Source organism: Haemaphysalis longicornis, unplaced genomic scaffold (genome assembly GCF_048455015.1).
Source record: "Haemaphysalis longicornis isolate Haplotype H1 unplaced genomic scaffold, Haemaphysalis longicornis Haplotype H1 scaffold_4, whole genome shotgun sequence".
NCBI lineage: Eukaryota > Metazoa > Arthropoda > Arachnida > Ixodida > Ixodidae > Haemaphysalis > Haemaphysalis longicornis.
This window is the reverse complement of record NW_027526361.1, coordinates 176,148,826-176,173,437: the sequence shown is the minus strand read 5'-3', so window position 1 is coordinate 176,173,437 and position 24,612 is coordinate 176,148,826. Positions and strand designations below refer to the sequence as shown.

General features: G+C 47.3%; 1 protein-coding gene across 1 annotated transcript in view; it reads right to left on the bottom strand.

Annotated features, from left to right (window-relative positions):
• LOC144180113 (phospholipid-transporting ATPase ABCA3-like) overlaps positions 1 to 21,612 on the bottom strand; it is a 188,416-nt gene extending 166,804 nt beyond the window's left edge. The window contains exons 1-2 of the mRNA XM_077708509.1: positions 21,213 to 21,612; positions 6,573 to 6,836 (exon numbers count right to left, since the gene is read on the bottom strand). Of these exons, the coding sequence (XP_077564635.1) occupies positions 6,573 to 6,836; positions 21,213 to 21,612 (664 nt within the window). The remainder of the gene's footprint in view (positions 1 to 6,572; positions 6,837 to 21,212) is intronic.
• Between the last annotated feature and the right edge of the window lie 3,000 nt (positions 21,613 to 24,612).

Below are 24,612 nucleotides of genomic sequence, written 5' to 3'. Positions count from 1 at the left end.
GGAGCGGTTATTCCACCAATCTTGCGTTGGTTGCTCTAACTGACAAGATCAAAAATGAAATTGATAGGGTAAATTTGTTGGTGCTGTTTTTATTGACTTTACAAAAGTTTTTGCTCTATCATAGTATTCTTTTTCAAAAACTCAAATCTTGTGGTATTAATGGCCCTCCCGTACAGTTACTACACAATGATTTATTAAATCATGAACAAACACATTATATGGTGTATCTTCTACCACTAAAATAATTACCGTAGGTGTTCCAAAGGGTTTTATTGTTGGCCCACTGCTATTTCTGTTTTATACCAATGATCTTCCCAATTGCCTCACGCCAGCATTTGATTGTATCGTACATATAGTCCTTTGTTTTTTGACCTTATACGATTTCCCTATTATGGCTTCAAGATATTTTGGAATCAAGAAGACTGACTGCGGAGCAAGAGGGTGGGCTGGATTGAGAGATTCCATCACAAGAAATCGACAGTAATGATCCGGTTCAGGAAATGTTAACGATGTCAATGGTGGAAAAGATACTTGGGTGCGGCCCCTTTTCAGGGACCGATCACGTTTGCGTGGGGGGAGGGGGGGGGGGGTTCGAAAATACCATACGGCATAGTATAAAAGCAGGGGACGGGGGTACTTTCTTCGTCAGCCTTACCCTGATAGCTAAAGAGGTCCCGGAGCTCCCTGCCTGCTGAACAGGCAGGGAGCCCATCCGCCGGAGATTGACCTGGGCTCCGACGGCCACCGTTTGTGATTTCTGCCCTTCACCTTACAACTCGTTGCCATGCTAGATTACAGCAAGAGTATGGGGTCTCGGTGTCCGCGGTGTCGCCAACACCGTCGCCAATATTACTGATTAACAGATGTAAAACAAACGGTATTCGTGAGTATAACATGTCAGTGACCGAGGAAACGCTGCAAATATCTGAAAGCTTGAAACTAAGAGAAAGCTGGCAATCGGCAAAGACAGAGATCTTGGCGATTTCAAGTCCTTCCTCAAAACGAGACGTTGGACTCCTCTCTGAGTCCAACGCACTCAGAGACGAGCAGGGTAAATTACGCACAACTTGGATGAAATAATAAAGGCAGCAGAACGATTATAAACCAGACTGTATACCAGCGACGTTAGACCAGGGGAAACTATGGAGTGTACAAGCTGAACTTGTGATGTCCCACCAGTAACTTAAGAGGAGGTAGGAGTGGCTCTCAAAGGCATCAAAGCAGCAAAAGCTGCAGGTGACCACGGTATAACCATGAATCTTATGAAGGAAGGAGGAGATATTGTACTGGAAAAGCTGCTGTGGTATACTCGGCATGATTGAAGACTAAAAAAGTGCCCAGAGCCTAGAAAAACGCCAACAGTATTCTGATTCATACGAAGGGAGGTCCCAAGGACTTCAAGAATTATAGACCCATCAGCCTACTCTCAGTTGGTCACAAGCTAGTTACCAAAGTTATACTAAGCCGCATAGGTTGCAGCCTGGATTTCCAACAACCCAGAAAGCAGGCTGGGTTTAGGGAAGGGTACTCAACCATGGTTCACAGCCATGTCATCAACCAAGTGATAGGAAAATCCGCAGAGTACGCTAAACCCCTCTACATGAAATTTAGACTATAGCAAAGCGTTTGATTCTGTACCCACCACAGCCGTGCTAGAAACGCTAAAAGACCAGGGAATAGAGGAGACCTACGTGATACTTATAGAAGACATACCATGTTTAGTCGATTCTCAGCAACCTCTTTTTTCACGATCGCGATGCCCGAAGTGTGTGTCTGTCTGTGTGAAGGGGGTGCTTAGATTCGAAAAACCTAAATTAGCCCCTCTATCCCACCACTCTTTTCGCTGCCGTATCTCGGCACGACAGGCACAAGAAATAAAGTTCTGCTTGTCAAACATTCCAAAGAAAATAGGCATCGACAGTGAACAGACCGATTGTGTCTCATCCTGAGTCACCCTCACTACCATTGGAGTCCGTTGTGTCGCTTGTGCCGCCGCTCTCAGTACCTCCAACAGGTCCTCTTCTGTTCTGTTGAAGTGGTTTCTAATTGAAAACTTCATAATTACTTGGCCCCAGCGTCAACTCAGGCCCACTTCCACGTGTCGAAAACCGACCTTGCGATGGTTGCTTACAAAAGGGGGTGATTATATTCGCATGAAATGTTTTTTTTTTTTCAATTATTTTTCCCGAAAGTAGGGGAGCGTGTTTAGAATCGGGGGTCGGGGGGTGCTTAGAATCGACAAAATAGAGTATATAAGAAACGCACGGGCTGGATAACCCCCAAGAACCAAAGCGATAAATTCCCTATCCGAAAGGCAGTAAGACTAAGAGATACCATCTCGCCAAAACTATTCACACAATGTCTAGAGCGGGTATTTAAAAAGCTTAACTGGGAAAACAGGATTAAGGATAAACGGGGAATACTTTATCCATTTCAGGTTTGCGGACGACATAGTGTGGCTGAGTGAGACTACAGAACACCTGCAAACAATGCTTGAGGAACTACAATCAGAAAGCACGGCCGTGCTGCTAAAAATAAATATGTATAAATGTAGAGTAATGAAGAATGGGTATGCAAAAAGTGTCCTCTTGAGCTTAGGAGAGCAAACTCTAGAAGAAATAAAAGAATATAACTACCTTGTACAGATGGTTAGTGCTGACCCCAACCACGAGAGAAAAATCCGGCCCAGAATAGGCATGAGTTGAGGACCACTCGACAGTCACTCGCAATTAATAAAAAGTAAGCTACCTCTGTAGCTCAAAAAGAAAAATCTGCAGCCAGTGCATACTGCCGGTTATGACATACGGAGCTGAAACTTGGTGCCTTACTAAACACACTAGAAAGCAAACTTGGGTCGGCTCAATGGGCCGTGGAACGAATACTATTTGGAGGAACAGTCAGGGACAGGAAACAAACTACCTGGATCAGAGAACAAGCAACAGTTGACGGTATCATAGTTCAAACAAAGAAAAAGATATGGAATTGGGCTGGCCATGTGGTATGTACCGATAACCGGTGGACAACTATGGTAACTGAGTGGTTACCAAGAGGTGGATCTAGAAAAAGGGGAAGGCCGATAATCCGATGAAGGGATGAAATAAGAAAATTCCGGAGTAAACAGTAGACTCGAGCAGCGCAGGACTGGAGTGGTTGGACGTCATTGGTAGAGGCCTTCGTCCTGCAGTGGAACTGAGTAGGCTGATGATGATGATGATGATGATTGGAAGGATAGCAACCCATGTATATAAAATAGAAAATTACAAGAACCGACGTCAAAACTTTTTCGGCATGTTAAATTCGTAACACATCTCTAAAGACGTTCGAAGGCTGGCTTAATGCAAAACATGTCTCATTTTTAACACACATAAAGGGAGTTATCACGAGAACTGGCGTATTCAGCATGGTATGACCGATGCAGGATGTTGCAGAGCAGCAATCGCCAGCCCAGCGCGTCTGTCTTTTCACAACGGTGGCTGCGCGTCAGATCTTGCGGGCATTGGGATAAGAAGTCGACAATCTGGAGCCGCTCTCTTCTCCTGCCATACCATGGGAACCCATCGACTTTGTGGATGGTATACCATTACTAAAGAACTTGAGTTGAGCTAATCCGCAAACACGCAAAGCTGCCGCTTAACGCCACATGAAGATGTCACACAAGCTATCCCTAGAAGGGACCGTCCAACTACACGGACGCCGCCCAGTTTCAAAATGGCACCGCAATAGCTTGCCACGATGCTGAGACAGACACGACTCTAGTTCAACGGCTCCCCGAGGAACACACGGTCACCAATCTTGAGCTCATCGCCATACGCCTTGCCATTACTCGAGTAGTGGAAAGGCGGGTTCCGACATCTCGGACCTATTATATTTACACCACCTCGCAAGTGGCGTACGCCGCCTGCCGTGCAGGGGGAGCGGACTACTCCATTCTTAACACAAATCGGAGAGAAGCCCGTCACCTACGGGGGGAGGGCTACAACATAGTCATCGAATGGATTCCTGCACATGAGGGAATTACTGGGAACAAAAAGGCACACCAGGCAGCGCGCGCTGCAGCTCTTTCCGCACCTTTGCCTGGATGCGCTGTCGTTTCCACTTCTTAATCCATTGCCGATATTGCGCACCCACCATCGCCTCTAATGGATAAGGCCGAGATATGGCATCGTGCTCAATGCTATCGCCGCAGCATTCTCCGGCACTTGGCTAACCCCGAGGAAATATATCCGCGACCACCCAGCCCTCTTCGAAGGATAGAGGCGGTAATTCTTCGCCGAGCCCAGACGGGCCAACTTCTGTCCCCAGTGCGGCTATTACCTCATCGGCCCGCGCTCATACGTGACCCCACAGTGCCCGTCATGCCCCGCAAGAGGCACGACTGTACATATTTCGTGGCAATGCCCTGCCTTTACCGCGGTTCGGGAGACTGCACTTCAGTCTCTCGGCGGACGCCGACCTGGAACCCTGCAGGAGCGGATCGATCCACCATCACACATTCGACCATCGGAAGCTCTCCGGCTCTGGCGGGCTTTTCTTGAATTTTTTAAGGACGACAGAGGACCTGGCCGTTTCTTTGCAGAGCCGACCTCGGGACCACCCCACCTCGAAGACGTGGACAGCGGCCCCCATCCCCCTCCACCATAAATCCCTCCATTTCTGTCGCAAGATTCGTAACCTGTTAAATTCAGAAATAAATACGCTAAAAAAAGAGTTATCACAAGCGAAAGCAACGAGAAAGTTTCGGTATCGTGTTCCCTGGCGTGAGATTTCGCAGCCTGAGGTCTGGCTGTTATATCTTCTCGATGATTGGATTCATCTTTTCGTGTGCTCTGGAGCGCACGCACTGACGGCCTAGCTTGCGCGGAGGGATTCATCATCATCATCATCATCATCATCACCAGCCTATCTACGCCCACTGCAGGGCAAAGGCCTCTCCCATTATTCTCCAATTGCCTCGGTCTGCGCCAACTGTGACCAATTTATCCCCGCAAACTTCTTGATCTCATCTGCCCATCTAACTTTCTGCCGCCCCCTGCAACGCTTGCCTTATCTAGGGATCCACTCTGTTACCCTTAATGACCAGCGGTTATCTTGCCTTCGCATTACATGTCCTGCCCACGTCCATTTCTTCTTCTTAATTTCTACTGATATGTCTTTAACACCAGTTTGCTCCCTGACCCACTCCGCTCTCTTCCTGTCCCTTAATGTTACACCTATCATTTTCCGCTCCATTGCCCGCTGAGTCGTTCTCAATTTAAGTTGAACCCTCTTAGTGAGCCTCCAAGTTTCTGCCCCGTAGGTGAGTACCGGTAAGATGCAGCTGTCATACACTTTCTTCTTCAGCGACAATGGTAGGCTGCTATTCATTATCTGAGAATGTCTGCCATATGCACCCCACCCCATTCTGATCCTGCTAATTATCTCTGCCTCGTGGTTGGGATCTGGGGTCACAACTTGGCCTAAGTAGATATATTCGCTCACCACTTCCATTGCCTCGCCACCTATCTCAAACCGCTGTGCTGTCCCGAGGTTATTGATCATTACTTTAGTTTTCTGCATATTAATTTTCAGGCCCACGGTTCTACTCTGTTCGCCCAGTGCAGAAAGCATGCTTTGCAATTCGTCCCCCGAGTTACTTAGTAAGGCAACGTCATCAGCAAATCTGAGGTTACTGAGGTATTCTCCATTAACCCTTACTCCCACCTGTTCCCAATCCAACGTTCTGAATACTTCTTGTAAACATGCTGTGAATAGCATTGGAGAGATTGTGTCTCCTTGTCTGACACCCTTTCTTATAGGGATTTTACTGCTCTCCCTATGGAGGATAATCGTAGCTGTAGACCCATTGTAGATATCCTCTAGTATTCTTACATAATGCTCATCTACCCCCTTGTTCCGTAATGCCTGAATGACTGCTAGGGTTTCGACCGAGTCAAATGCTTTCTCATAATCTATGAAGGCTATATATAGGGGTTCAGTATACTCAGCGCACTTCTCTATCACCTGATTGATCGTGTGAATATGGTCCATTGTTGAATAACCTTTACGGAACCCTGCTTTGTTCTTTAGGTTGACTGAAATCTAAGGTTGCAGAAATTCGGTTCGCGATTACCTTGGTAAATACCTTGTAGACGAGTAAGCTGATCGGCCTGTAATTTTTCAAGTCCTTCATGTCGCCTTTCTTATGAATTAGGATGATGTTCGCGTTCTTCCAAGATTCCGGTACCATTGCGGTCGTTAGGCATTTCGTATACAGGTTTGCCAGTTTTGCCGCGCCAAAAACTGGCGCGGAGTGATTAAGCGCAGGTAAATCAGCCGTTTCAACCTCGCCTGGTCACGCGGCGAACACTCAAAGCGATAGCAATGGAAGGCGCATCTTGCGCACCAGTGGCTGAAGGCCGCTTGAAAAGCGACGAATTACCTTGAAAGATGCATCGTAGTAGAGCTTTTGCTCTGGAACTCTCCTCCGAGGTAAATAGTTCAGATTAGGGATTAGCCATCTGGTCCTCAATGGAGGCCACCAAAGCAATAAAATGGGCCAGAAAGCCACCGGGAGGGAGGAGAACCACGCCTACCGAGGATCTCGCCAGCGTCCTTCTCCGGCGCGAAGGCTTTTGGGCGCTGGTGGGCGAGCTGGTCGGCGCTGAAGGACTCGTCGGCGTGCACGTACACGGTGTAGTTGAGCACGTCGCTAACTCCCTCGTGGAAGGCGACGCAGGGCAGCAGCGCGTTCCGGAGGCGCGTCTGCTGGCTGCACAGGCCACGCACTCCCTCCTCGGCTTCTGCGACCCTGTGCTCGAAAGTGGTCGACGGGTCGCTCCACAGGCCGGAGTCGATCACTGCGCATGCGGAAACCGCTTTGCACAATCCACTCGCCGGTTCCGCGGCACGACGAAGCAGGTGGCGTCATCATATCTGAGGACAGCGGGTATGGAATGGGCTACCAGCGCTACCGAACTGCTTCCCTGGCACAACCTTGACTTCGGGAAACACACTCGTTTCCTTGGTGTTCTTGCAAGAAAATTGGCCGCGTTCGAGCTCACGGTGAACGACCACGGTCTCCTGCCACCACCAGCCATGTAAATGCTCTCTTCTCTAACCCGCCCACCTCTCATGCTCTCCTACTCCCATTCCATGCCCCCATGATAAACACGAGCAGGTTTGCTACATAACTTAAATTTTCCCGCGCACTGCTCGCGCCATTTTCTGGAACCTCTTGCTACTCTAAAACTTGTAACACTTCCGGCAGTTCCAAGCTCCCGCGAGCTCTTTTTTGTATTTTTTCGGTCAAAATGTGGTTTTGAACGCACATTTTTAATTGGTATCTAACATACACAGAACACAGTCATTTACAGTTAATAGAACACTCCGAATAACACTTCTGCAGTGATATTTTGTCGCAAATACGCCTAACGTTATCTTTTTGCTCAGCAGTGTAGACAAGTTTGGAGTGTGTCGCCAGACTGGCTGGTTAGGAAAGGTTTTGGCTATATAAACGTCCTGTTCAAGAATTCATTTGCCTTTGGCTGGGTAGCTGAATCGAGGGACAGACTGACAGGTAGACAAACACACAGATAGAAAAATCAAAATATTCGCATTTGAGTAGCCGACGAAAGACCACAGTCTTTAAAAGCAACGATTTGGCCTTATTATTTCTCATTCTTCGGCATTCGGGCCAGTGATGTTCCGTACGGGGAATTTTCTCTTTTTCGGGGAATTTACAGCTGTAATTTTGGCCAAAGGGAAAAGGGGAAGCTTTATTAGATGGAGGGAATTTCAGGAGTCGTGGAATAAAAAGGAAAAATGTTGTAAGCACACCAAACTTCGCATGATTTATTACTGTTTTTAATGTCTCTCAACACTTCGTCGGATTTGTGTTCAAATATCAGAAGTCGTGTTCCCGAAAGCCAAAAGAATCCAAGACTACTTCCAATCCGTTTCATGAAGCAAAAGGGAAAATAAAGCGAAGAATACTTAATGAGAAAGAGTTAGTAAAGAGAGAAGCGGCGGAGGCTGAAGGGCTCAGCCTGTTCGCATGTCTTCCTGTGCAATACACAAAAAAGTATTTCGGATGCTGTCAAGAAGAGATGGCGCCAGCAGTCACGGGCTAAAATAAAATTACCTCAATTACCGAACAACCAGCATATGGGAAGCGTTAGCTTAGAGCTTTAAAATGCAAAATAAGCTTTTTGTTTGGTACAAAACAAGAAATATATAGCCGAATGCTCCGGAGCAGTAGACGTAGTAACGTTTATTGCCCGCTGACACTGATTCTTGAAACAGCGTCTGCGCCCGGAAGGCTACGTAAAGTACGAGTAAGTGGCGCTGGCTAACTCCCCAAACCGAACAGGAATCCACGTAGAGCAAGGATAAAATGCAGCGAAATTTGCAGGAAATTCTTGGGAAACCTGCGGGGAAAAAGTGCTAAAAATAGGGAATTTTTGAGCCTAGAAAAAAGAATTTTTCTTCCGAGTACGGAACATTATTGATCAGGGCCGCTCATTGACGCCGAACAGCTTACTGAGGCAATTCAAGGTCAAGCACGTGTGTCCTTGGTGAGCTATTCAAACTTCCTACCGCGCTACACCTCACCACCTCCCGTGAAGCAGTACAGCCTAATAGCGTCTTGCACCACTCATCACCAATGCTAGGGAGCGCATGTACTCGACCAGCAAAGAGTAATTTACCTCAGGAATTTCGGCAATGTGACTTACATTAGCGGAACTAACGCATAAACAGGCTACTTTTTAATCGCAGGCTCTCCTGCGTCGTTTTCAACACGATGTAACATAGGCCAGGGACGTACAGGCAGGAAAAAATGAAATGTGAGCACGAAAATATGAGCCAAAAGAAGCAAAACTGAAAAATACCGTTAGTAAAGGTACCGTGTTGGTATGTTTCGAAAGCCTCGTGTCCCAACCTTGTTACTGTGATTATGTCACGCGTTAATTTTATCCCCAGCATCACCAGCCTATCTACGTCCGCTGCAGGGCAAAGACCTCTCCCATTAATCTCCAATTACCGCCGTCCTGCGCTAACTGCGAACAATTTATGCCCGCAAACTTCCTGATCTCATCTGCCCATCTAACTTTCTGCCGCCCCCTGCAACGCTTGCCTTCTCTAGGGATCCACTCTGTTACCCTTAATGACCAACGGTTATCTTGCCTTCGCATTAGACGCCCCGACCACGTCCATTTCTTCTTCTTAATTTCTAGTAATATGTCTTCAACACGCGTTTGTTCCTTGACCCACTCCGCGATGTTCTTGTCCCTTAATGTTGCACCTATCATCGTCCGTTCCATTGCTCGCTGAGTCGTCCTCAATTTAAGTTGAACCCTCTTGGTGAGCCTGCAAGTTTCTGCCCCGTAGGTGAGTACCGGTAAGATGCAGCTGTCATACACTTTCTTCTTCACGGAGAATGGCAGGCGGCCATTCATTATCTGATAATTTCTGCCGTATGCACTCCACCCCAATCTGATCCTTCTAATTATCTCTGCCTCGTGGTTGGGATCCGGGGTTTACAACTTGGCCTAAGTAGATATATTCGCTTACCACTTCCACTGCCTCGCCACCTATCTCAAACCGCTGTGCTGCCCCGAGGTTATTGATCATTAGTTTGGTTTTCTGCATATTAATTTTCAGACCCACGGTTCTACTCTGTTTGTCCAATGCGGAAAGCATGCTGTGGAATGCGTCCCCCGAGTTATTTAGCAAGGTTACGTCATCAGCAAATCTGAGGTTACTGAGGTATTCTCCATTAACCCTTACACCCACCTGTTCCCAATTCAATGTTCTGAATACTTCTTGTAAATATGCTGTGAATAACCTTGGGGAGATTGTGTCTCCTTCACTTGCGCCCTTCCTTATAGGTATTTTACTACACTCCTGATAGAGGATGATGGTAGCTGTGGACCCATTGTAAATATCCTCTAGTATCCTGAGCTAATCCTATACAACCAGGAAAGCTAAGAATAACCAGCTGAACCTTAGCTCACGCTGCGTACCGTAAAAACCCGCGTATAATACGAACCCGCGGATAATACGAGGTGTAATTCATGGACATCAAAATCAGAAAAAAAAAATTTCATCCGCATATAATGCGAGGTAAAGAGCACAGAAAACATTTATTTGCACTGCAGTTACCGTTCAGTCATTGTCAGGTTCGCTGCCGCTGTCTCCTGTAGTCGCCTTGTCGGAAATGTCTTCCCACAGAAAGTGGTCCTCAGTGCCATCAAAGGTGTTCGAGATGCCGTATTTCTTAAAAGAGCGACTGATGAGCTCCTCTGGGATGCTGGCCCACGCATCCGCGATCCAGCCACAAAGCACCGCTGGAGAAGCCCGCGTCAGCCATCCGGTAGCTGTCACTTACGGGTCTCCTGACCTCATCCACTCTTGGTAGCAGGACCTGATGCAGTCTTTGAAAGGCTTGTTGATGCAAACGTCTAGCGGTTGCAGCTGGGATGTCATTCCTCTTGGAATGACAATGAGTTCGGTGCGGGGTTCGCGCAACAACTTCTTCACGGAATCAGCCAGGTGGCAGCGAAAGGCGTCCAACACGAGCACTGACGGGAACCCCCAACAGTGCTCCAGGCCGCCCACACCACACAGATTTTATCCAGTCAAGCACCAGTTGCTTTCTTCACCCGCGAACACTGCCTTCGGTGACGCCGAACTGCCGTCCTGCGGCGCAGTTCCTGATGGTCTCGGCACATAAAATAACGTTTCTTTTAATTGCACCCGAATACTGCCTTCGTGCACCCGACATCGTGATAGACTTGCGCGGTGAACGTGCCGATCCTTCGCGTGGTAAAAACAATCAAAATGGCGCCGGCTGAGAGAGCCTCAGAGAAGCAGCAGCCAGCTAATGCCACCGCAAGACGGCGCACCCTCCGCTGAAACCGAACCAAAACTTGGGGATCCACATATAATACGAGGCACAAATTTTACATAGTAAAATTTGGAAAAAAACCTCGTATTATACGCGGGTTTTTACGGTATATCCTGGCATAGCCGAGCTATGTCACTGCCAATTTTTTCTCCAGTATTCGGCGTCCCCTTCGTTCACTCAGTTACAAGGCAAGGCAACGCCGTGAAACCACAATAGCGGACACTTGAGTGCTGAGCTCTTAAAAATGTAGAGCTCTTCCATAGCTTTGTACATGTAAGTCCAGCGACGCTGTGTTGGTGGATAACTATACTGAGTTTCCTATGTAATATGTTATCTGTTATGTCAGAGTTGCTAATTCTCATATTATTTGTTTGGGGATAGTTCCGATTTCTTCAGACAGTTTCACCAAAACGTAAACACGATTTTTTTCGACCTTAGCATGTGTATATTCGTAAGTGCGGGGCACGCACGAACCAACCAGCGCTCGTTAACGCTCCCTGCATGCCGGCCGACTTTTCAATGTCACACGAGCTCCTGCCTTAAGCACTTGCAATAATACGTGCGAGTAGATAGCGCAAAATTTAATTAGAAATGATTTGAAACCTGAAGCCCAACTGCGTAAGACTTCTTGTTTATGGGTTTTTTGTTTTCTTTGAGAGCGCAGTTTTATGCGCCATGGCATTACTCACACGCGCCAAAAATGAGCTTGCTTTGAAACGGTTCTTGCCTTTCCCTCATTGGCGATAATCAATAAATCCACGCGGAGAAACTTAGCTCGCTTGATTTTAATGTTCGCTATGGCGAACGCCTGTCTACTGGGCGGCTGCGGCGTACATCTCCTGCCACAGGCGGAGGGCGCAGCCGATGGTGGGCCTCATCGGAGCAGCGCGCCGTATGCCTTATGTATGGGCGCCTATGCTTCATTGGTTTGAAACATTTTCTAGCAACTCTATTATGGGCAGCATTGGACACCGTCTACATTTCTTTTACCCAAGTAGGAATGCTATGAAGAGTCCTCCGACGTCTCACACTATCAAAGGCTGCTAATTAGACCTGCCGCGGTGACTCAGTGGCTAAGGCGTTGCGCTGCTGAGCACGAGGTCGCGGGTTCGATTCCCGGCCGCGGTGGCCGCTTTTCTGATGGAGGCGAAAAGCAGAAACGCCCGTGTGCACGAGATTTCGGCGCACGTTAAAGATCCCCAGGTGGTCAAAATTAATCTGAAACCCTCCACAACGGCGCGCCTCATCGCCTGCGTTGCGTGGGTGCGGTAAACCTTGGAATAAATCAATCACTCCGATGTCTTTTGCATCCTACGATTACTCTCCCTCAGTTAGGCTCATCATTAGCCCTTTGCAACATGCTTTTTTTAGCCTTTATGGTATTCTCCATGTCACATAAGACAAAATTTTGTTCTCATAATCAATTCCCAATAAGTTAATTTCAAAATCATTATAATAATCACAACTTTCGCGTCTCATGCCTAATCAGCAAAGACTGGTTTTTAGGCAGATTCTTATTTTGTTCCTTGTGCTTCTCTCGCTCAAATTCAATATATGAGCACAATTTAAAACTTAAGACGGGCTTTTGTTGTGTTCCTGCAGCGCCTAGAAATGCCTATTTTGTCGTTTATGCCTAAATGCTTATAAATCTATATGAGCGCCTATTTTCTAAATCGGCGCCTATATGAATACTATTTAGCCTTACGTATCCGTTTCGAGTGGAGTTAGAGATTGTTATTCCTGTCGCCAGGCATGTTACCAGGAGGCCTATTCCTCTATTGCAACCTGAGTACCGGAAAACGACCGCTATCAGCTGCGGAATGGGCGCGCTCATTCTCAGTGACAAGAAGAACAATTCTGAATCCAAAAATATAGAGATGATGGTAGGTGTCTACTGTTTCCGCAATTTCCACAGTGATTGTTAGGCTACGTTCAATGTGCTCTAAAAATTTCTTCATACATGTAAACTGGCACCCTTCTTTCTAGAAGGACTCTCAAATCCAATTGTACTTTGTGCATCGAACATGCCTTTTAGCAGACCACTGCTATTTGGAGAGCCAACGGCGAAACATCACTGCGCAAGTGCATCTCTTACGCCTTAACTCTTTCGTTACCGTGGGAAAATGCGCGACTTTTCATAGGTTTTATTACATATTTTTTGTAATAAATAATATAATGGTGATAGTGTAATGATATATATCAATAGAAAGCTAAGTAAACATATCTTTGAAATGTGTCATTTTTAAAAAATAAAATCAGAACGTAATATACGAAAAAAATCTTAAAATACAACAATAATTGAAAATTTCATAGAAAAGTTATAGTAATGTGGTCACTACATAAAAGTAGTAAAAATGAAAAATATTCTGAAATATACAAAGCGTTTGCGTACCCGTCCTGTACATTACAGAAAAGTTTCAATGCCCCAGCACAGAAAGTATACGAGTTACACTTTTTTATTTCCTGCCCAGTAGAAATTGCCTTGTTCGACTAGGTGGCACAGTTTTATCTACTCATTGTACAAGGTTGCCATACACATAAACACAGCAAATATGAGTAAAAAGAGAACGGAATGGGCTATGTTTTTTTGCGCTGTTTTGCCTAGATTATGTACCGACATGCCCAGTTTCCCACGTTATTCATGCATTATACCTTTTGCCGTCTTCCGTAATTTTTCAACATTTTTCTTATTTTTTATTTTTTCAAAATTTCGAAAGACAAATTATCTACATTTACGTAAATACAACAATTACATTTGCAACTTTCGCAAAATATGTATGGAAATGCAAGGCGTTCCACGGTTCTCCATTTTCGGAATTTTATATTTTAACACGAAAGCGTTTTATGCCGGGGTCCACCAAGATCTCACGCCGTCATATCCGCCACGGAAATGACATCGCCAGAAAAACTTCAATTGACGTGGCTGCGCCTGAATTCCAGCCACGACCTCTTTCGCCGCCACGGGAGGTACGAAACGCGCTCCCGACTGCGCTATCAACGGACGCCTGAATAGGACGACGAACGCGCCTTGTATCCCATAGAGTTTCATACTAATATATACTAGAGGGAAATCTGGCACTGCATTCGCGGGCCGCCGTGGGCGGCGCCATAGCAGCTAGCGACGTTCCTCGCCTCCTTGGCTTGGTTATCCACATGGCTTCTTTTTTGTCTTGAAGGCAAAAGGGGTAACATTGTTTTTTTATTCATCTTCCATGAAGCTTCTAAATGATCCCTGACAAATAAATCTTTCTGGAGCTCCTATTTATAATAACAGAACGAATTCGATTAACGTTCCGCAGCAATATTGTTGCATTTTTGCAGCCAAAGCCAACTTTTCAACCTGTTCGTGAGCCATGCCAAGGACAAGTGGAACGTTCCTGCTCGGTACAATGAAGGCACGCTCGCTGAAGCGCGGCTCCCCTAGACAGTGGCGCCAGATTTCCCTCTAGTGTATATTAGTATGAAACTCTATGTTGATGATGATGATGATGATTAGTGGCTTTCCCTTTGAATCGGGGCGTCGGTTGTCAGCAACCGACTTGCCGGTTTTATTACGTTTACTTGCTCTACTCCCAGCTAACCTATAGATTTGCTTCCTCCCTCCCATTTCTCCCTCTTTTCTGTTTTAAACTCATCGCCCCCACCCCCCTTTTGTCTCCCCTCGCTGTTCTAAATTCTCGTCCGCATGATTACGCCGCCTTCGTACCCATCCCTTCCCTACTTTTCCTCCACCACCACTCCAGTCGCCTCTTCGTCACCTCTATGGCCTTGAAGTTGAGGTTCCCCCTCGCCCCAAATCCCAAAGCCTCCGCCAGCGTCGTTTCCCCCTCACCCCGCGGTGGCCATATCTCTGTGCAGCTCCTCTTCAGATGGTGCTGCCATCTAGGAGAGGCGAAGCGAAGTAGTGCATCATGACGCTAATGGGAGCCGACAGCTGGCGCTTCAATGCCAGCGCCTACGTGTACGGAGAAGCCGCAGCGTACGCTGCGGAGAAGCCGACTTCGGATGTCCCGCTCGTGACACGGTCCGCTGCTCTTTTCGCTGCAGTCCCTGCGAATGAAACCAAACGGGTTGTCAGCAAATCGTTTGGTGAACACACGGTTCACCAAACGATTCGCTGACAACCCGTTTGGTTTCATTCGCACGGACGGACGCACGGACCTGTGGTTTCAGTCGGATTTACGCAATGTTCCGGAGCGTGCCATCCAGTGTCCAACGTTGATGCGTCTAACGGTGCCATAGCGAAGAAATATAAACAGAGATTTGCACGTTCATATTGACGCATAGTAAATATTCAACTGCTCCTGTGAAGGCACATTTCACTTTCGTGTTTTGACGGTTCCTGTGCAAGAGGGATCAACCCCATTTTTTCTTAATGCGTAGCATTCTTTGCCGAGTATCCCCACAATCAGGACCGCCTAACGCCCTGCATTTCCTCAATAATGCAGTTTTCGGGAAAGTTCTACCTGTAATCGTCATATCAGCGTAAATCGAGATAATTGGTCGAACGAAATTTCAGAAATCTGAAAAAATAAGAAAAATATAAAATAATTGCGGAAAATTGCGAACCCTGTAAAGCCCTGCATTTCCACAATAGTGCAGATTTCGGATAAGTTCCAAGTGTAATCGTTATAACAACGTAAATGGATATAATTGATCAGACGAACTTTTAAGAAACTAAAACATAAGAAGAATACTTAAAAATTAGGGAAATGACAAAACGTATAACGTATGGCATTTCCACAATGCTGCAGATTTCGGGAAAGTTTCCCCTGTAATCGTTATAATAGCGCAAATGAAATAAATGGTTTAACAAAATTTAAAAAAAATAAAAAAATAGGAAAATATAAAATAATTATGAAAACTGGCGAACAGTGTAACATCCTACAATAATGCAGATTCTGTCTGTAAACGCTACAATAGCGTAGAGGAGATAACTGGACGAACGAAATTTTGAGAAACTAAAAAACTAAACAAATATAAAATAATTAAGAAAACCGGCGAACCGTGTAACATCCTGCATTTCCACAGTGGAACATTTCGCGAATGTTCCACTTCGAATCGTTGTAATAGCGTAAATTGAGATAATCGATCGGACGTGATTTAGAAAAACCAAAAACTGACTGTAATAACTCCCACTCAATACACGCGGCACAAGAATGCTACGCATTAGTAGATAACTATCCGAATTTCTTCAAAAAAAATTTTTTTTTAGTTTTTCTAAATTCCTTGTGACCAGTTGTCTCAATTTACGCCATTTTAGCGATTACAGCTAGAACTTCCGCGATATCTCAATTTTTGTGGAAATGCAGGGCATTACAGGGTCGGCAAAGAATGCTACGCATTAAAACTCCAGTGTTCGCCGTATTGTGGCAACGCTTGCTAGGAACGAGAAAAACACGTCATAGCGTACGCCCCTCGTTCGTTCGTCCTCGTGTTAACGGGCGCATGTGCTCTCTGCCGTAGACGAGCCGCGACTTGAATGTGTAAACTGCTGTAAGCAGGGACGTAGCCAGGGGGGGGGGGGGGGGGGGGGGGGACACCGGGGCCCGTGCCCCTCTCCTCCCCCCCGAAATGTTTCGTTCCAGGTTGGGGTACGGTTTAACTAGCCTGAAGAACCGGCTGAAGTCCCCTACAGGCGCTGAACCTGCAGTTTTAAGGACATTCTTGCTCATATAAATCTGAAAACAAGGGCTACGTCAACGTCTGATCCCTGTGCCCGCTCCAGATGCTGCACATCTCAACATATACAGCCCGGCTGCATTTCGCGCCGGATACACCGAGCTGCGCCGGGAAGCTGCCGCGAGCCCATCGAGGCACTCCCGCTGTTTCGCTGGCGGAACAGCACGGCCGGGAAATGGCGGAACAGTGGGAAAAGCGTCACATAGGCATACATGTTGTCTTGATTTTAGCGTGTTATGCCTTGTCTTTACACTGGTACAAAGTACAATCACATGACGGGGCATGTGACTGTATTTTGTTCAGTAAACTATCAATCCTTGATATGTTCATTTTTCTACCAACATCAAATTTCATTGACTATTCCAGTTCCATAATTTTTGCGGTATGAAAAGCGTTGCTCTGCCAGTCTTGTATTTCCTCCGCATCAACAAAACTGTACAATTCCCTTTATTGCGAGCTTTGTCTTTGTGGCACTATTCCATTGTTTCATTGACCTCCCTCTTGGTTAGAATCAGCATTCTGTACTTGCTTACCCAGAGTTTTTCTGAAGCCATGTCTGCTCGATTTAACGGATAGAAATAGCATGAAATTTTAGAAACGTGCAACAAGCTCAACGTTCAACATAAGTGCAATAAGGACTCCTCTTAGCGTAAGTTAACTATTCACGTTAGCAGCCCAAAAAATAACAAAAGGCGATGACTTAATGACGAAGCCGACGTTTGCTAGCTTCACTGCCATAATATACGAATGTGCCGCACGTACAGTCCACTGCGATTCGAAGGTTAACGCGGGAAAGCTACTCTTTCAAATCAAACCGACAGAACACCAGCTTTAGTCAATCTTCCATGCCAGTTTCTTTATCGTCGGCGTAGATAAAAGGTAACGAAGTCTGTGCTTGATAACCACGAATGTGAAGCTAGAAACACAACACGTGGCAAATCAGTCGTGCCGGCCATTGTTGTAAAATAGAACAGCCAGCAAGGGAGAGAAGAGGGCGAAATCTTGATTTTCATAGTTCAACCCGTAGGACCGTGGCACGCGTGGCCGCTCAATGATGGGGCGAGAACCTTGAAATCGTGCTCGACTGTACTTCATAGCTGATAAGAAAACTTAGTAGTCCCTTTTATAAAGGAGAGAGGGAAGGCTCTTTATTGAAAAAAAGAGTTTCGCCGACGTTTGCCATCGCCTTACCGACCCCTTCTAAAGGAAAATCTAAAGCACGCGAGTTTTGATACCCAGTGTTGGCCTCAACTTCCGCCTGACGAACTTCGGGGACCGCGCGCTACTCACGAGCACACTTATGATCACGCTAACGAGCGCATGCCCGCATAACCGCCTGCTCTCCAAACGAACGAATCACCCGCGGCCTATCCACAGACCGGCGAGCGGGAATTTAGGTCATCATCATCATCACCATCATCATCTACTGTGGGCTTTACTGTTAGCGTTAAGCGTACGCAAATGGCATGTTAAAGTTAGTCATTTCAAGCTTCGTTTGTAAAACAACGTGCAAGAAGCCTTGCCTACCTATTTCCCCGTTCAATCTTTCGGTCGTCCGCGGGACCCCCCCACCCGGTAAAAATTGCTGGCTACGCGCTTGGCCTGTAAGTGATCACTGACTCCACACGGCCCGGCCGCGGCTAGTTCGAATGGCCGAGGAAGATTCGAGATGCTCGGCGTGCAAAGCATCCGCTGAAGACGATACGTCGCGTTTGCAGAGTGGCGCACGAAAGCGTCGACGAAAAGGACGAGCTCACTCCATCCTAGCTCAACACAACGCCGTTGCAATGTTATGCAGCTTACGTCAATCACGACGGTACTAAAAGTCAACTTTGTGTCTGTCCATGATCACCAACAACAGCTTCGCCATTCAACTTTTGCGCGTCACTGCAAGGTTCTCTGAATTCGTTCAGCGCCTGTTTTTGTTGTGCCGCAATTTAATTGTGTCATGAATATATAACATAAAGTAGTCATTTTATAATAAGTATTCCCTGCTTTCAAGTATCCTTTTCATGCGTTTTTCACTATATGCGACGCCAAGCAAGTGACAGTGGTCGTTGAACATGGCTGTGGGCAGCGCGCTTGTTGAATTAAACCTATGGCTCGTAATTAGTCCACAGGTTTTATGGGACAAGTGCACCGTTATTTTCACCTGTTGGCGTTTTTCTGCCACCGTAAACAACATTTCTGGTTTCCTGTCGCGTGCACAGGTCGCGCTCGTCTTCATTTGAATTTATTTGCATTTATGTGGATGCAGCGATGGATGCAGCGGTGGATGCAGCGATGGCGTAGAGGTAGAACACCCGCCTCGCGTGCAGAAGGACCGTGGTTCGAATCCCGGTGCCGGACAATTCCCACCGGATTAAAAAAAAAAAGAAAAAAAAATCCGCGTATTGATGGAATTGCACAAAGGGGCTTGGGGTGCGGCCTGACCCCGGCGACCATTGCCGGTAATGCACTCCCTCACCAGAGCAGGATTGGCCACCCTGGTGCAGTAACGGCCACAACCTCCCATGAACACGCCAATTAACCCTCGGCCCTCAGTCCCCAGCGGCTGGGAAGCAACTGACCACGGCGGCGGTCAGACCTGTGACGCAGCAGAGGGTGCTAAGAATGCCTGGATCCGGACAGGCCGCCAATGGAATCTGAACCTGGCAACGTTTAACGTGCGAACCTTATAAAGTTAGATGGGCAGATGAGATCAAGAAGTTTGCGGGGATAAATTGGTCACAGTTGGCACAGGACCGAGGTAATTGGAGAATAATGGGAGAGGCCTATGCCCTGCAGTGGGCGTAGATAGGCTGGTGATGATGATGATGATGCATTTATGTGAAACTTTAAGGCGCCCATGTTTACGACGCTGGAGGCCTAAAACGATGTTCTGTCCGCCAATTTTCGGCGCTTAAAACGCGCTGTTGTGATGACTAGAAATAAAAGTCTCTACCCATCCCCTCCGATACCTATGATACCGCTGTATCCAGCCCCTACAGGTGGCGCTGCGGAAAACGGCAATGGCGGACGAGACGGTGATCAGGCCCCCGTAGCAGCATGCGCGCCAGCATCAGTAGCGGCCTAAAATCCTGTAGTTCTGCTTGAAACAGCTACTTTCTAAAACAAAATAAACACAGGTATACGGTGCTGATTGCGAGGCAACATTCCATTCGTTTCAGGCTGTCGTAGCGGTGTAAAAAACGCTGCGTGCGAGGCAGTCCGCTGTGCATGGCTCAGGCCGCACGGCAGTTGTTTGAGAACAATCCCGGCTCATTGCGCAAACAACCTGCGACACAATGTGCACCGCTTAAGTTTTGGGATATTATTCCAGTGAGCGTCATCGCAGTGTGCGTTTTACTTTAAACTTGTTCATTTCTTCCCTGTGTACATACTACACAGAAGCCCATCCGTACCATGCGCGGGCGATATGTGCGTATTGCGGTGTTTTGCTTGGCTGCAGTAAAGCCTAGTTATGACTTTGGGCAGTAAAACCGCAAAGACGAGGCTCCCATTACGTCATATCAAGGGTTATACAAACGAACGTGCTAGCATTATATGAAATAAAGTATTATAAGCCTACGTATTTACGCGTGCATGTAGCATACACTGGCGTGTGATATTGAAGCGTACATGAAAATACAGACAGTAGTTTACGGGTGCGCTTTTGGGTTCTGATAATTAATTTAAGAGACATCTATTGGCTTAAATTACGTTATCTTCATTTGACAGCCGGTAAGATTATTAAGGGTGCCGATGCTTGTTACCGAAACAAAAACGGGGGTTACCATATGCATTCAAGTGCGCGCACTTGAACAAGTTTTAATATTATCATTCCTAAAGCATCTTGCTTCAACATGATTATTCCAATATAAATCAATAATCAATCAATAAATCAATATCCGCATGACCACATTTGCTTCTCACCTTCGTGTGCAACAAGTTTTCATGTGTTTCTTGTTTGCGAATAAAAGCAAGCGGGTTGAACAGCCTCTGCTGCTTATTGTTTGAAAGCAGTGGAATTGAGCCATTCTAACAACAGATAAGTGAAGAACGATTGAAACATTATGCGGCAGTAAATGTAAATAGTATCCGAAAATGACGATCACAAGGTTATACAAAAATCCTACAATATCGGCGCCCTGACAGCAAAGAACTAATAAATGTGGTACCCGTAATTCAGTAAAGAATAATTTCAGCACCACGTACGCACGCGTGGGTCCGAAAGACCCGTTTTACTCTGCAACAGACACCGATGAGGCCCAAAACTCTTTCATTTACCCGCAGCTTCTATAGCTTCAAGAAAGTTGAGATAATCTGCAAGCTCGTTCAGCCCATATTTTCCGATTATTTATACGGCATTGTAGATTACTATACTGGCGACTGCTATTTTTCTTTTGCATCTTCGAGGCCGCGCTGATGCCGCCGGCCGTTTCCGCCGGAGCGACCGGTCCGCCGATCATCGTCTCCCGGCTTCGGACAAATTCCGCGCGGCGTCACTAGCGTCGCTGGAAAGAGCGAATACCGTGTTACAGCGCGTATACGATAATCTACCACTGGGGCACCAGTGGTAGGGTTGCGCGATGTCTCCTCCCTTTGCGCTAGACCCGCAGGCGCCACCGATGAATGTCGGCAACGACGCCCACGGTAGGCTTACCGTCACCGGCGTGATTCCCTCCTTCTCCTGCTGCCCTCTCCAGCTCCTGGCGCGATCTTCTTGTGCCTTCTCCCGGGAAGGCGATCTTCATGAGCGTGTCCGTGTAGAGTTCGAACGGACCGTAGCACACTGTAGTGCGGTTCTTCGACTGGGGCGTCGCCTCGTCCACCAGTTGCGCCAGCGTGAGGGCCGGGTACGTGACGGCCGGGACGAAGCCAGGGTGGGAGTCGTCCTGGGGCGCCTCCGTGACATCCGACGACACCTTGGGCCGCGAGTAGTTGCGCAGTTGTGCGAAACACAGGGTCACGATGAGCAGCTCGAGGATCCGAGCGAGCCAGTGGCGCCGCAGCGCCTGTAGCCACAGCACTCGCCGAAACACCAGGCCCGTTTGCCGCAGCATCGGAAGTGTCTGCACGGTGTGGCGCAGCTTGTTCGTTATTCCACGGAAGAGAGCTTGAATACCTGAGCATTTTGTTAACACGACAGTGTTTTATGCCGCGGGTCCACTAAAATCTCACTTCGTCATATCCGCCACGGAAATGACATCGCCAGAAAAACTTCAATTGACGTGGCTGCGCCTGAATTCCAGCCACGACCTCTTTCGCCGCCACGGGAGGTACGAAACGCGCTCCCGATTGCGCTATCAACGGACGCGTGAATAGGACGACGAACGCGCCTTATATGTTTCCTTTATTATAGTGCTGCCATCTAGGAGAGGCGAAGCGAAGTAGTGCATTATGACGCTAATGAGCGCCGACAGACAGTTGGCGCCTCGATGCCAGCGCCTACGTGTTCGGAGAAGCCGCAGCGTACGCTGCGGGGAAGCCGACGGTCCGTTGCTCCTTTCGGTGCAGCGGACCAAACGATTCGGTGACAACCCGTTTGGTTTCGTTCGCACGGATGGTTTGCGCTCGTGTGGTTTCAGTCGGATTTACGCAATGTTCCGGCGCGTGCAATCCAGTGTCTAACATTGATGCGTACAGCAGTGCCATACCGATGAAATATAGATAGCGATGTGCAAGTTCATATCGATGCATAATAAACATTCAACTACTCCTGTGAAGGTACCTTTCGCTTTCGTGTTTTACCTATTCCTATGGAAGAGGGAACAACCGCATTTTTTGCACAGTATTTAATTCAGATTGCAACCAGAGGGAAAAGGTGGTGGTGGAAGAACAAAACATTTTTGAACAGTGATGTGGAGCTGGTTAGTGGACGGGATCTCAAGCCCAGGACTCCATCAGTGCGGCCGGCCGTCTTCGCTCTTGCACCGAGCCAGAGCTGCCTACTCAGGTTTGAGCTGGCATGCTCACTGCTCGTGCTTAGGAAGGGAATGGATCAAGGTTGCTTAAACTGGCGTGCCCAGACCACACGGTGGATTGTAGCTATGGTGCCGCAGCTATGGGGGCTGTAATACAGTGGCGTGGAATGGGGCTGTGAAAATGAGCTGTTCGAATGTGTCAGACGGAGAATCCTTGTTTTTGTTTTGTTAGCTGCTCGGTTGAAGTCGACACACACTGCCTGTGGCTGCCATCCTCCTTCTCGCCCTTGTTTGTGGCGCTATAAATTCAAGCACGCGGAAAACCAACTTGCCTAAGCATGAGCTTTTAGATTTTGTGCAGTCATTCGGACTAAGTGGGGTGGCTGTCTCGACCGTCCTAACAGAACAGACTAGAAGAGCTATTTTTTGCGAAATGAGTGAAATCCACGTGAACTGAATTCAGAAACAAGCGAAAATTTGTGACCGGGCCTAAATGCAACGCTGTCAAAGCTATAATATAACATGTTGAACATATCAGCTAGGGGAAGCCAGCTGTGGCAGCGCAGCATTTAAAGGGACACTGAAGTGATTTGTAAACATTGCGGGATTACTAGCGCAAATTGTAGTTCGGAGTCCGTAGGCATTGTTTCGACCACTCTGGCCGCGTTTACGCGAATTTATTTAGTAGAAAAATCAATTCGAAAATGCTGTCCTCCTCTCTTTACGCTCGCCCATTTTCTGTGGCGTTTTCGTGTGACGTCAGCAGGAGATGAGCTGGAAAATGGCTGCGCTACTGCAAGGTTCGCCGACCAGCCGACCTACCGATCGAGTCAGTCGGCCCAGCGTTTCGTCCGCCGGCCGCCGACGGGTCGTCGCAATTCGCTCGCTCAATTGAAACTAAGCCACAACCAACACCTTTGTGAATGAAAGAATGTGCCTTTCCTTACTTTGTTAGTTTGTACACTGTGTCAAACTCAGAGTCCGGGTCGCTCCACACAAGCGCTGCACAAGTGCACATACGATGCTTCGCTGACTTTACGCTAGTAGGAAAATCTAAGGCCAATTGAAGGCGGGAGAAGAGTCGGCGAAGTCAATATAGGTACTAAGAAAATAAAATCACCTGAAACTTTTACCGTACAGCGCAAAACTAGGGAGCAGGAAGCACTTTTTGCGCTGGGTAAACAAGCACAGCGGTCAGCAACACGACCGCACATCTGCGAACGCTTTTCCGTCAAAGAAATGCAATTGCTAGACGTGATATATTGTGGAAGTTTGGGGGACACTTACTCCAGGAGTGATATACAACAAATAGTCACATAAAGTACTTAAAATGCTTAAAATAAATAAAAGTGTAAACTGGTCATACATTATAAACCTTATATATCCAATGCGGCCAGAGCCGGCTCGTGGCCTAGCGGTATGAGGTGCTGGAATTAGTTTTGAAAGTCGCGAGTTCGAATCCCCTAGGGTACGTGCATTTTTTTTTGTAAGTTGATTTTTTCGTATGCGGCCGTATTTTTCTGAACTGAGTTCACCATTTTTGGGCCGTAACGTTCACTGCTCCACGAGCGAGATCGCAGAACGCGCGCATACTGACAATGACGCGCTAGCGAGTTCTCGTTGGCGTGCTGTTGCCACAAGCACCGACTGCTTGCGGGCAGTGGGCCCAGGCCTGAATCAGCACACCCTTGGCCTGGTGCGAACTAGATTTTTACGAACAGACATGAGTGAGGCAAGCTCCGAATATGCGGGAAAAGTGCATGGCATTTGAGAGTCTGCGGTGACGCGGAGGGCGTTCATCCACTGCGTAGGCCTCGTCTAGTGATTTCTGCGATTCCAAGCCGCCCTGGGAGGTTTATCTTAGACATGTGACAGCCGACAACATGGCAGAAGCGCGGTACGGCGATAATTGAGAAATCGAGAATGCCCATCCAACAACGCCATCAGATGTCAAGCGTGTTGTTTTACAGAACCGAAACCGAAACCGAAACTTTTGATTGCTAACCTTGGGCATCGTCCAATCACGGTGCCCCCCCCCCCCCCCCTCCTGACGTCACAGCCTGTAGTTGGTGCGGCCGCCGCAAACCGCGCATAGTAGTTTTTCTTCTTTCGCGCTTTGTAAAATAATTACCGATTTGT